The 14,023-nt window shown below is 29.9% G+C and overlaps 2 protein-coding genes across 8 annotated transcripts; both read right to left on the bottom strand.

The window, feature by feature from the left end:
* Nucleotides 1-1,652: 1,652 nt before the first annotated feature.
* On the bottom strand, nucleotides 1,653-5,685 carry LOC108337472 (probable choline kinase 3). Of its 7 annotated transcripts, none has more exons than XM_052867893.1 (8): nucleotides 5,568-5,661; nucleotides 4,295-4,390; nucleotides 3,527-3,675; nucleotides 3,242-3,357; nucleotides 3,025-3,080; nucleotides 2,648-2,765; nucleotides 2,358-2,435; nucleotides 1,653-1,959 (listed from the first exon to the last, which is right to left on the bottom strand). In XM_052867893.1, exons 3-7 carry the CDS (start codon nucleotides 3,559-3,561, stop codon nucleotides 2,389-2,391), a joined length of 372 nt encoding a protein of 123 aa, XP_052723853.1. In that variant the 5' UTR covers nucleotides 3,562-3,675; nucleotides 4,295-4,390; nucleotides 5,568-5,661; the 3' UTR covers nucleotides 1,653-1,959; nucleotides 2,358-2,388. The 7 variants fall into 7 exon arrangements, 3 of the variants coding, with proteins under 3 accessions (XP_052723853.1, XP_052723858.1, XP_052723856.1); XM_052867898.1 differs by having other exon boundaries at nucleotides 4,295-4,384; XR_008245108.1 differs by having other exon boundaries at nucleotides 2,648-3,080; nucleotides 3,483-3,675.
* Nucleotides 5,686-6,094: 409 nt separating this feature from the next.
* Nucleotides 6,095-10,896, bottom strand: LOC108335703 (MADS-box protein EJ2). The gene is made up of 8 exons (XM_017571820.2): nucleotides 10,498-10,896; nucleotides 7,807-7,885; nucleotides 7,396-7,454; nucleotides 7,142-7,241; nucleotides 6,952-6,993; nucleotides 6,828-6,869; nucleotides 6,466-6,599; nucleotides 6,095-6,369 (listed from the first exon to the last, which is right to left on the bottom strand). Exons 1-8 carry the CDS (start codon nucleotides 10,680-10,682, stop codon nucleotides 6,285-6,287), a joined length of 726 nt encoding a protein of 241 aa, XP_017427309.1. The 5' UTR covers nucleotides 10,683-10,896; the 3' UTR covers nucleotides 6,095-6,284.
* Nucleotides 10,897-14,023: the final 3,127 nt, after the last annotated feature.

The following is a 14,023-nucleotide window of genomic DNA, read 5'->3' as shown; positions in this document are numbered from 1 at the left end:
TTTAAAGGAAATCACTCCAAATCCGAACAAATTCGTGGGTGATAAAAAAAAGTCTATATGTAAATCTATCTTTAGGTACATACTCAAATGAAAACAATTCATCTCTCAAATTCATCATCCTTTTCTTTTTCAAAATATATAATATCATGCGAACATAAGAATAATTAAAAAAAAATATACTGAATAGTAAAAGTTAAAAAAGTTAATATATATTACATCCAACTATTATATTACGAGCAATAGCACTTACAATTATGGTTTGATAACAAAGATGACAGAGATGAACTTTATGAAATGAGAACATACTTAGATTTTTGGAATTTGGAGAAAAAGTAAAGTGAGTGTAAAATGTTGAATGAGAAAAATTGGAAGAATGATGAAAAATATATTATAATTTGTGTAGGTTATAAATATTTTCAATAAAGAATTAAAATCACTAATATTATTAGCTTTTATACAACTTCCCATAATCATCTTAATAAATATTAATTTGCAGAGAGTTTTTATTTTCTCTACAAAATAATTTCTATTAAATATCATTTTTTTTTACTCAGTATGAACATGGGTAATTGATTTTTCAATTGTGTATGGAGAAGTGGATGAACATTATATATTTTTCCCGTCCTTGTACCCGCTCTAATACTCATCCCTATCATGATCCCTATTTCCAATATATATATATATATATATATATATATATATATATATATATATATATATATATATATATATTATTCTCTTAAAATCTTTTGTTTTGTAATAATTATTTTTTTCCTTACATATTTTTTATCTCTTCTAATTATTTGGTTTGGTTCGGTAATTTTTCTCTTATCAAGTTATGTTCTAATGTATTATTAAATAGTTTTTATTTCTTACATTTAACTCTCAATTACAAATATTCAATAAAACATTAATTTAATAAGTAATATATAAAACATGTTATTTATTCTCTTCCATTTTTTATTTTGTTACATTTAGAAAACTTGTTTTACTAAAAAAATCATTATCTCTCAACAATTTGATTAGTTTGATATATAAAAGGTTTTCTTATATCTCCAAGTTATTTTTTACCTTATTATATCTTTAATTATACAGTTTTTTTATTTTATTTAACGACATATCAAATTATTTATAAAATGCACATTTGATTGCTTTAACTTTTTTAAAAAATTTATTTATTATTTATTTTTATCATGTAAAATACTAATTTTTGTTTCTAATACACTTATTTTCATTTTCTAACTCTTTATATAAGTATAATTTTATCATAGCCTAAAGAGATTTTGTTTACTAACTTAATCTAATAACTTAATGTCACGGTCACCAATCTTATTTATCATCCTCCAAAATAAATTAAAGTACAATAAATGAAATATTTATATTGAATTTCAATTACTATTAGTCTAATATTTGTGTGTATGTGTTGTATTATAGTTTCAAATATTTTTGAACTAAAATATTTGTTTTTTTACAATTTTTTAAAATTACTTTTTTATTTTACTAATTTTGTTTCGTTAATGTTTGCGAAATTAATAAATATTTTGATTCTCATGAAATTGTATTGGGTACTATATATTTATATATATATATATATATATATATATATATATATATTTATATTTATTTTAATGTTGTTATAAAAAGGATTCACAAAATCAACTGCTTTATTTTAATATCATAGTGGGAAAATACTGATATCCACATGTATTTAACCTACAAAATTACAAATTTAACCAGGATTACTAACACAAAGTTCAAAAACAGAAAATCCTATGACATAATAAAATGTAAACCCACAAAATCTGGTGCTAAACAATAAAAACAAAGCAGGTCCATTTGTAGTTTGTGCAGTATCTATGAATCAAAGCATGCAATCAGTTTTTGCAGGCAGCCCTGTGAAGAAATTCAGAGGTACTGAAGGAAGCTTGTGCTGGGACCTGGGTTGTTGTCTCAACACACCTAGGAGAGGATAGGAGAATCATAATTTTATATAAAACACCAATAAAAGAAAGCAAATTATCTAACAATGTATCCAATAGAAATTATGACAAATTCGCAGACATGTTACAGCAATATTCACCCAATGTTATATAAATTATGGGATCATTTGGGTTGGAACAAGTAGACATCTAGAACTAGAGTAATGTTAAAGGGCAAGGTCTGGTTCATCATGGATTGTTTCAAAGAGCTTCTCAGAAACAGGGCAAAACCTAGTCTAAGAGGAAAATTATAAGTATTCATGGCATCATCTACCTTGCCACAATAGAAAAAAGGCAAATTTTAGCAGCAAGCTTCAACCTTTTCATAACCCATTTGGTATTAGCATTATACTTTTATAGTAATCTTATATAATATACCTGAACAACAACCTCATCTTCTTTTAGATCTTCAATAAACTGGTTTATGGTTACTGGTCAATGTGGCTGCTTGCTCCCCTGCAAACAAATAACTAGTTAGAATAGCAATATTTGATGCTACATATAAACACAATTTATTAAGGTTAGTGAAATTATGTGTAGATAATGTTTAAGACCTTCAAATTTTTATTGGAGCTAATGCTGAAAGAAAGTAAATGGAACTGAAATCAAAATTTTATGTTTACAAATACAAGTTTATTAAAAGCATCGTAATGATTTTGTACTATTACCATTATCTTCTTGAGAAGAGCCATTAGAGCTTTCAATAGAAGTTTTCCTTGACCAATACTGTTGGAACCTCTGTTCTGCATATTCCTTGTACTTAAAGCCAATTTTATTTACATGCACCTCCACAAGGAATTCAGAAGATAATTAAATACCATTTATACCAAAATATTTTATATTCATTTGGAAAATCTATATTATGTAGAATCGTCCTTTTGGAAAATTTACAATATTTTAGACTATTTATTTCAATAACTAGACTACAATTTGGTTATTCATGAGTGCAATAATCCCCATGATGCTTTTATTAATGGAAATAGTATAGATACTAAGAAGCTTAAAAATAGAAAAATCAATGCTAAAGTGAGAAAGTGATGATTACCGAAATCATTCCCCAAATGTCCCAATATAGATGTCTTGCACGAGCATACTTCTCAACTTCATCAAGCAATTGCTCGACTCAGTGGTTTAAGGGGTGAGTTGACATATATTTAACTAATATTTCTCATTATGAGAAATGATACTAACTAATAATAACTAATATTTCTCAATTCAAAAAGGTTTTCTCTAGATTAGTAATACAATGATTATTCATATACCACGGTATTTAGTGAAGTCGAGAATATGTGGGGTATGTGTGATAATTGGCAGCCATCTCATTGAATTGGTTTGCTGTATCATATGCCACACGATTGAAACTTGCATATTCACAATCCTGTTATAAAAGTACAACATTCATTATTTGTTAGTATGCAAAAATTTACATTCTCTAACTAGTTTGAGCTATAAAAGTAAACAATTATTAGATAGTAATACTCAATACTATAAACAAGGACTCACTATAATGGTGACAGCAGAAGACTCTTCATAAAGCATTATGTTACCATATTGCAAATCGTTGTGGAAAAATCCTATGCATTGCTTACTGCCTCATAAGTTATTTTCCAAAGTAGATATTCCTTGTCCAAACTGTTCAGTTTAAATGCTTCAACATCTTCAGGAGAACTCAAGCGTTTGGCTTCCTTAAGTCAATCTGTAAAACATTCAAATAAATTTATGTTTATCAAATTGAACTGATTAATTCATATGTTTATCAAATTGTGCAGTAGTTATATAAGTAGTTTATATAACTACTGGCCCATGATTTGCCAAAAAGAAAATACAACTCAGAAAATAACATAGAATTGTTTATCTATATACCTACAATCCCTATCTCATGAAACTAGGAACAATGTAATAACACTGTCATTGCAAGTTTCCCTATCAAACATACTCTCCCAAAAGCAAACAATAAAATTTTAAGAATAACAAAAGAAAAAGAACTACGAATAAAAGGGAAACCCTGCATTAACAGCTACAACCCTGCATTACAGGTTACAGGTTTGTTGTTCTAGGTTACATAAACAATGCAATCCCTTTTACCTATGCCAACTTCCAGTGCTCACCATACATGAACAAGTACAATCCTAACCCAGCAGAGATTAAGATTGTAAAATCCAAAACTGAACCAATTTACGTGTAAATAAAAGTAGAAAGTTTTTGCTATAGAATAGACAGATAAATCTCACACCATAAGAATGATAAACTTGTAATATTAGAGAAATTATAGCTAATTAGATCCAAACACGAGAAAGAGAAAATAAAAAAAGGACCTAGCCAACTGTAGGGAGTATGCTCTTCTGAATTCGTGATCGTTCTCAACTTGTGCTTCTGCTCCTAATGAGCAAATGAAGAAAGTGAACCTATAACTAGATGAAATGAATCAAATCAGAATAAGATGACAAATCTGAATAAAAAAATTTACAAACTAGTTAATAAGAAAGGAAACTCCTAACCACTAGTTTATAATGCAATTTTTTTTTTATAATTACTCATAGATAAAATGGAATGAGCTTAAACGAATCATTAGTGTTCAAATTTGAAAAATAGATTTCTCTAATCATACTATTCTTTTTCATTCGACCCTATATTGAATGATTACGAAAGAAAAAGCCTCTAAACAATATTTGACCCTTTTCTTCAATTTTATACTCCTAAAAGTGGCATGCTTATTATTTAAAACATTTTCAAAATTGTATAATGATGACGCCTGTTGCTTACATTTAACAAAGTATGGTCAATGGTACCACAATTAACTTGTTGCTAAGATGGGTTTGCCTGTGATAACATATTTAAGATTCAGCCATGACTTATTAATTTAGACTCTTAAATAAACCATGTCAGATGTTTGTATAGGTTCAATATATACACATATCCATATATCTCCATACTAATAAGATATTGTCCATTTTGGATTAAGCCCTCACGGATTTGCTTTTGGTACCACTCCAAAAGGTTTCTTAATAAGAAAAATTTCTTATGTGTATATAAACTTATGTCTATTTCATATTTTATCCCTGAGATTTTGTTTGTACCCAATGCTTCTATACATCATTCTTCTCATAAGAATGGAAGTCCTTCATAGGATAAGCAGATATCAGCATATTCATTATCGAACACATGTGCTCTACTAGGGTGGGAATGCTGGGGCTGATTAGGCTGAGAAACCATGAGATCAGGTACACCTTATCTCGTACTGTTTAACATATTAGTTTTGAATACAAATTCTTGCTTAACATAGTTTCACTTTCTATGTGTCGTGTTTGTGTCAAGATCACGAGCCTCTGCACTGCCTATGAGATCTTTCTTTACTATTAACAAGACTGCAAGTCTCCTGCTTTTCCTTCGGCTCTAAGCTTTTGGAGCATTAAAATGAACCGTTGTCAAGGCAGCTTGAGCTTATAATTTGCAACCAAAGCAGTTTTAAAATTAAGCCACACCGAAATACGAATTCTATGAATTTCATAACTAATAGTAAGAAAAGAACAAATCCACAAATCACATTTTTGATTCCAAGGTGAACGGCTGTGTAAATGGGACCCTAACCTGTTGGAGAAGACCATGCGATGTGAAGAACACTGCGTTTCTGAACGTCGAAGCAGAATCCGATGCTAATCTTCTTAAGAAAGATGCGGTGAAATTTTCCATTAACAATTAATTATATATTACTGGCATTTCAGTTTTAAAATGTACTGTTTGTTTTGGGTTCAGAACTCTATAACAAAGGTCAGCCCAAATACAAAGATGGGGACTATTTTCATTGTCCATTGTCCATAATTTATTGGGCCATTATACATCTAGTTATATTGTTACTTTTTATCATTGGCTTTTTGCTATTCCGGATTATTAGTGAGTGTTAAACATAATTTTTTTAATCACATTAAGTGTCAAACTTAATAGTAAAACGACTCTCCTAACAATTTTCATTAGAAGAGAATTTCATCAATCCATATATATAAGCAGGCTTAAAATAAATTTTATTGACACTTCTTAAGCTTAAAATTTAATTTATCTTAAATAATATGAAAAAACAATCATAGATCTGAAGCTAATTATAATAAAAGCTTAAAGTCTAAACTTTAATGCAAATATACAGCGTTTTAGGTTCATAAAATGTTTATGACAATACTACTGGCAACCTTTTTTATTCATTTAAACATTGACAAATAATGCATAAAAAAAACGATATGAGAACATATATAAAACTATGGGTGTTCTACACATCCATGACGCGCTTCCTTGTTATATGTAAAATCAATGTCATCAAAGCATCCACCCAGAGGCGAATCCATGCATACTCAAGGATGAAGCTCCAACGTTTGCATCATCACCACCAATCTGGTTGAATCTGTTATCAACAAACACACTTTGAAGTAAATATATGCATATCTATATGTATAAACCAAAATGTGTTTTGAGAATTTTTTTCTGGGAATGACTTTACCCGATTTGCAAGTTGGAATTCACTCCTGCTGGTTGGAAGAATCCCTCTGTTTGAGGAGGAAAGTTTGTGTAATGGATGTTAGGTCCTCCAGCTTCCAAAGCCAGACTCACTTGTGAGTTATTACTTTCTTCCAACTGTTTCAATTTCAACACAAATCATTTTAAACCAAAACCTAAGTTAAGTTGAACCTTTAGGTGCACTATCAGTTATGGATAAAAATCTGTCCATTTCCTCATGTTTACTACCCAATGGAACATTGACAATGCTTCATCAAATAATTGGAGTTTCATCAGATCACCTATATATAACTTCAGAACTTCAAATAAATAAAAAATAGCATTTGAATTGGAAATAGTTGTTACCTTACTCCTTAACACATTGTTAGTTTCAACTAGCAATGTTTCCTGCATTCAGTTCGTGAAAGCCAAGGTTACACCAAAGAATAAGACAGTGTCAGAAACTAAGGATGAAAAAACGCAAGCATACCCGGTGGTGAAGATCAGCAAGCTGGTCAAGCATGAATTGAGTCTGAAAAAATTGTGAAATATTTATTACAATATCCAAGAAATCTTAAGGTAAAACACAAAAGAAGTGAAAGCATTTGCGAAGAGCTAAGAAGTAGAAATAAGTTGATAATACTTATAAGTGAAATTGAAGTTGTCCAATAAGTTATTACCTTTGTTGACCTAATATTCTTCAGTGCTACCTCTAGTTGATTCTCTAGCTGCTCAAGATCAGTTGTATTCATTTGGGCAAGATCTTCCCCAAGTAGGTTCCTGCATCATTTAGAATCAATGACAGCAAAATATTCATATAAAGTACAAAAGAGATTAAACAAAAAAAAATAGATACAATATGAGATTTAAGACCAAAACCACAGGTACCAACAAGGTGCATTAATGTCATGGAATCTCTTCTCATGTTAATTACCTTTGTGATCGTTGCAAGACTTCTACCCTTGCTTTTAATCTCAAATATTCCTGGTAGTTCTGTCAAATGACATATTTCTTGTTAGATACTTAATATATCTATCACAAAGTAGCTATTTTCTGTTTTGTTAACAAAATTAATAAGAAGGAATCACCTAAAGGTTCAACAAGTTAACAGCAAGCAATGGTTACTAGACAAACTCGAATCACTAGGGCTCAAACTGAGTTGTCTTTTTCAGCAAAAGATTATTTCATATATCACAAATAGAATGCATGACAAAAAGCTAGGTCATTGGAGAGGTGATACAGTAAGGAAAAAAAACAGATATATTTATATGGAGAGAATTCATAAAGTCCACGGAACCTTTGTTTAAACCAAGAAAATGATTTCTTTTAATACAAGAAGATTTACCTGAATGTCGTTAATTGGTCGGGTGGTCTCCAGTGCACTGTAACTGTACTTCTGGTACTTCTCCAGTGTTTTCATCATACTGTGTTACAAAAAAATCACTCAATAAAAACTATGGGATCATTGATCTGTAAACGAGGAAAACTTTTGAACAAAAAAATGAAAAATGATAAGGTTTAAAACTGCAATTTTTAGTGAGAAAAGCGTACACCCCAAACCCTAGAAAAAGAAAAGTGCATGCTTTTATATATATATATATATATATATATATATATATATATATATATATATATATATATATATATATATATATATATGCGTGTGTGTGTGTTTGTGTGTTAGAAAATCAACAGGTTTTGCTCTGTTAAGTTGCCTAAAATTGCACCATTTGAATGTTTACGGCTGTGACTTTAGTAACCAGTGTTAAAATATCTTAAAGTTTGAATTTTGGTGTTCCCTTTGCTTAGATTTATATGGAAGATGATTATTTGAAAAGATAAGTATTGTATTGTGTCACTTTTAGGAGTTAAAACATCACTTTTGATGCATTTCCTATTCTTTATATATTTTTGAGTCTGTTATAGGATTTTTCAAACATTGTTAATGGCATGTTGACAGGGAGAGAGGAATCATCTTAGCTGACATTTTTGTATTATTTATCTTGATTTGTGTCCAGACATTGAGTTAAGCTGAATTATTGATCACATTACAAACTTCTATGCTTCAGATATTTTCATTTTTTTTCCACCTTGAACATCTAAAATGCATAAAATTTTAACATCCAACTCATTCAGCCTGTGGGTATATTATAAAATGTGTTTTGTTTTATCTTTATTAAGAACACTTTCACCCAATCCTAAGCTATTAATTACATCATTAAGTTTGATATCAAACACTTAGTTTTATAAATATATTAATCTCACGTTGTGGCAATTTGATAATAATATAAAACACTATCAAAACAGTGAAAAATTAAATTAACCAAAACAAAAGTAATAACTAAGTAAATGAACTTAAGGTCAAACAAATGAAACAAAAAAAGAAAAGAAAAGCAAAACCTTTTACAAAGTAGATTTAAAGCAAAAATATTTTTAACTGGGCATTGTGACCACAAATGCAGAAGAGTTCATAAATGGAACCGTTTTTTAATTATACCAGCAGCTAACCCGTCAAAAATTACGTTTTTGAGTGACATACAATGATCCAATGGTTATACAACAATGACAATTACCATAATACACTAACGTTTGGAGGCGTTATATTAATATCATTATGAAAAAAGCCGAAAACAATGACGCTTCTTGATAGAACACGGACACCAGCATTCGTATATATTCAAAGTCCTGAAGCCTAAGACAGTTTTTCAACAATCAAGCAAAACTTACTACAATAACAGCCGCAAACACATTCCAGTGCACAAGAGAGACTTCTATTGGAAGAAAATAAGAAGAAAGTTTGATGTAAAATGTCACTGAATGAAGAGAAGAGAAAGTGAAAGGAAGAAGATATAGATTAACGGAGAACTGGAAGGGATCAAGACAGATTGAAGAGTTTTTGTTAGATTACTGCTCACTTGCTCAAATTCTGACCTTCCATTCTTTCATTTCAATATGTGAAAAAGGAAAATAATTGCTCTCTATAATTGTTTCAGCAAGTATAGTGAGAAAAGTGTTTTTGTCTTTTAGTTTTTGTAGATCAAACAAGCTATTCCACAACGGTTTTGAGGATAGACGTAGATTCACAGCCTTAGAAGCTAAAGGACACCCTTTTTCTGTCTCTCTCCCTCTCTGAGTCTGCGTAATCCTTAAATTTTAATGCAAAGTAAAACAGGTTTTCGCATCAAACATCCCATCTCTGACACCAAATCATAACAGTAAACCCTGGCTTGAACTGTTAAGGCTCCATCTCTAATCAGAAATATTAAAAAAATTCAAGTGTTTAGTATCAGGAGGGCCAGTTCATGGTTTATATTCATGATCACCCAAGTTAAAAAAAAAAAAGTAACAAATTTCGCCAAAAAGACTAAGAAGACTGTTAGAAGACAAAGTCACACTATTTTTAAGTTCTTTTACCAAAATAAAACAAAAGATCAACGACTTCTACACTCGTCTGTTCCAGAAATGAGCTTGCCCTAGTTCAAGAGGGTATGTGTATCCCAGATGAAATAGAAGCAGCAAAGTTTTCCAGAAGAACATCTGAAAGAGACCAAAACGAAAATTTTCCCACCTTTGACACTCCTTCATTCCTCATATAGAGGAGGTTAAAAGATAGAATTTCAGATCTTCACACTTAAAAGTATAGGAGTTTAATAAAACAACTTGGTTTGTTTCATATAAAATTATGGAAAGCGAACAGAGAAGAAAGATCGGAACTTTACACTTCCCACAAGTAAGGAAAAAGAAACAAAAAAATGGAAAGAAGAAAGACGTGAGGTAAAAAGGGCCTTTGATTTTGGGTGTGAGCTGCTGAAAACTTAATCATAAGTTGTTTGAATCAATCAGGAAGTAGCTAGGCTTAGGAGAAGCAGCACTGAAGCACAGATCTTGCACAAAAAGTGCTCCAAATTAACAGGAACATTATTAGTGCACAAAAAGGGAAGTAATTGCTGACATGTTTGCACTTGTGTTCTCATTCAAACAATCAAACATGAGACAGACATAAGCATAAAGAGTTTATTTATGTATGTACATATACCTGGAGGTGCTGCTGAACTCATAGAGCTTGCCACGGTTGGAAAAGATGATGAGGGCAACCTCAGCATCACAAAGGACTGAGAGCTCATAGGCCTTCTTGAGCAAGCCATTTCTTCTCTTGGCAAATGTGACTTGCCTGTTGATTTTGTTCTCTATCCTCTTCAGTTCAACCCTCCCTCTTCCCATCTCTCTTTTCTCTCTCTACCTCTCTTAAAAACACACTCTTTCTCGCTCTGGAAACTCCCTTTCCTGTATTGGTTAACAGATGAGTGTGCTTTCTTAAATCGACTCTTTGCTTAGGGTACCAAAAGGGATAAAACAATAGTGCAAGAGAGGAAATAAAAGAGGAAACCTGAAAAAGGTTCCCTTATGTTTGTTTTTCATCTCCCTGCCGTATACCCTCCATAATATGTTTAATCAGCTAAACAATAGAATGACAACCTTTTATGCTTGCATACTAATTTGACATACTTTCTGATATATCTTGTTTGTACCTTATCTTAGTACCCAAAAAGTTGAACTTAATCCTTGTTTGTCCATTGTTAGGCCACTAACTATATAGTGTCGCCTAGGTAGCCACAAAAAATCTCTAGCTCACTAACTTACCACAATTCCACACCCCAAAATTTTGTCTAAATTCTAGACACATTTACTACTTCATTCAACTTTGGTTATGCTTGAATAGGAAATGTATATTGAGTTACTAGGTTATCTTCACTTTCATTACCAACCAGTTTTAATGTTGGCACATATGCGATAAAGCTGGCAGGTTAAGAACATCATTCTTCTTTTTTATTACCAAAAGGATCATTCTTCTTTTTTATTACCAAAAGGAACATTCTTCTTTATTAGGCACAGAACAGAAACAAGTTTTAGGGTTTGAGTTGATTCGTTATTATATATATAGCAATTAGAGGCAGCCAAACATATCAGCATTTTACAAACAAAAATTATGTTTGGTTGATTCAAAACACTGCCAAAATCTATTCAGACTTCCAAAATCACATTTTAACAAAGACAAAAAGAGAGTGAAAACAGGTATTTATTATTTAAACTTTTTAGCATGGAATTAAAATGAGGAAGAAATAAATCTATTATTTCAAACATGCAATTAAGTATATATAGTTAGATTAACATGTGATTATTCAAAATTACGTTGAAAGTTTAACTATTACGGTCTTATCTTATAAGTAAGAATACAATTTAGGTGTTCACAAATTTGACCTTGCACTGAGGTATGAGTACGTGTACGGGTTCAAAATCCTTTGACGTGAAACAAACTACAGTGAGAATTTTATACAAAAAGTGAGAGGGCTGGAACAAAATGTAAACTGTTTTTGAAAGTGAACCTTTTTCCCAAAATTACTTTTAATTAAGATATTATTTTGTAAAATCCATTTTTCAACCACTCGTCTAAACACGGATGAAGTCATTTTCAATTAGTTGTTAAAGGAGTTTAGTTCACATAAAATAGCAGGTTTAATTTAATTAAGAATTCTTTTTTTGAAATCTTCTTACTACTAAACATATTTTCTTAATTATTTTTCATGTTTCATTTAACCTTACATAATGTAATTATAAGATAATATTTATATTCATCTAAATAATATAATTTGACTTATCTCTATATAGATAGTGTAAAATCTCTAACACACTCTCTCGTATAAAGATTAAATGTGGGCAGCATGAAATTAAATGTTCATAAATAGTTCAATACATAATACCTAGTCAATTTTATTATAATAAACTTTACCTAAATTTTAAGTTAATATTACTTTACAAAACATGAAATCTGTAATAAAACGTAGTCTTATTTATAAATAAAGATAAGATCTCCAACGTGTGTGTGTATATAATAACCTAACTATTCATGACATCCATGTAAAAAAATAATGTGATAATTATCTAATATTTCTACCCAAATATGACCTGCTACCGAAGAAAACTTCAAATAAAGAAGATTATAAAATCACTGCAAACATTTATTTAGCTGGTCTTAATCAATATGCAAATTATACAAAAGCCAAATTCAGCGATTTTTTCTATTAAGTTTAATGATAATTTGACTTTAGTGAAAAATCGTTGAAGTTGATACAATTGAATTTATCTATTTTGCACACCATATAATATTATTTTAATTAAGTTGAAAATAAAAATCTAAAAAGATAGGATTGAATTTGCTATGAGGTCGGTGACCAAACAGAAGGTTTTTATTTTGACAGCATTCATTTGATATTTATAGAGCCGTTTAGGCCTTTTCAGAATTTAGGTTTTGTTAGTTTTTGGAGATTATTTTTTTCTTTAGGTAAATTTCGATTTGATTTCTTATATTGTTTGTTTACTTTTCCCCGTTTTTATAGAATTTTCATGTAGTTTGTGTTTGATGAAAATTTAATATCAATTCAATTGAAATGTTAAATTTTAATAACTATGTCTAACATGATTTTATATATATATATATATATATATATATATATATAAGTACATTTAAAGCAAATTTTGAGACATTTTTTAATTTAAAAGATAAATTTATATGTCGAAATTTTTTGTTAACATATTTAGTGTATTTGCTTTTAAAACTAAAGAACTTGAGACATTTGAGAACCCAATTTTCTTTTATGCCTACTTATTAACTCTCAGTACTATTATATAATAGTTTTTTTTTTCTTTACATCATTTAGTTACAAGTTTATCTTTTATTATATGCTTTTTAAAAACAATCTCATCAAAGGGTTGTATAAAATTTTTGGGATTGTTAACATTTTTTTTTCTTTCTAAAACTAATAAGAATTTTGTTGGTGAGCCTATAAAAGTTGAACTTAAGTTGAGAGTAAGGTGGAGGTTGGTTTTTGGAGGATCATCTCCATTTTTTTTACCTTCACACTTTATTATTTTCATTTTTTTTATTAGACTAACATCATCAAATGACCATTTATTATTCTACATGAGTAAGAGTGTCAATTTTGTAATAATTATAATTATAATACATTCTAAACTTGTGTTTAATTTTGTCTATAAATGAGTTAAAATATTAATTTATTAAAAGATGAATATATATATATATATATATATAGCATTGTGAATAAGATTAAAAATGCATAAAAGTTAATGGGTCCAATTAGATTAGGATCTTAAAACTGTCATTGCAAAGTGACAGTGGATGCGACGTGTCGACTTTGGAGTGGGCAGTCTCCAATATGTTGCAGTCACACAGAGTATGCGAGCATGACCGTACGTTATAAACGGCTCTTGCGACAAGACAGACACGGGTACAGCGTCATGGACACGTGTCAATAACGAGGCGCATTATAAACCGAAGGTTCACAAGACCTTTTTAAGGAACACAACATTGTATTGTTCTCCGAGGAAACATCTTTCTTCATTATTTACTTTTCACAACCTCCAAATGTATTTTCTTCCTTTTTCCATATTTGTCCATCACTTTTCGTCGCTTCAATTTAGCTTTTTGCGATTCCAAATATGCTTTTCTTTTTCTTAGCAGAGGAAGAAAAACTATCTTATATTCG

The sequence above is a fragment of the Vigna angularis genome, chromosome 1, assembly GCF_016808095.1.
Source record: "Vigna angularis cultivar LongXiaoDou No.4 chromosome 1, ASM1680809v1, whole genome shotgun sequence".
In the NCBI taxonomy this organism is placed as follows: Eukaryota; Viridiplantae; Streptophyta; class Magnoliopsida; order Fabales; family Fabaceae; genus Vigna; species Vigna angularis.
Note: the sequence above shows the minus strand (reverse complement) of the source record. Positions and strands in the feature narration are given on the sequence as shown.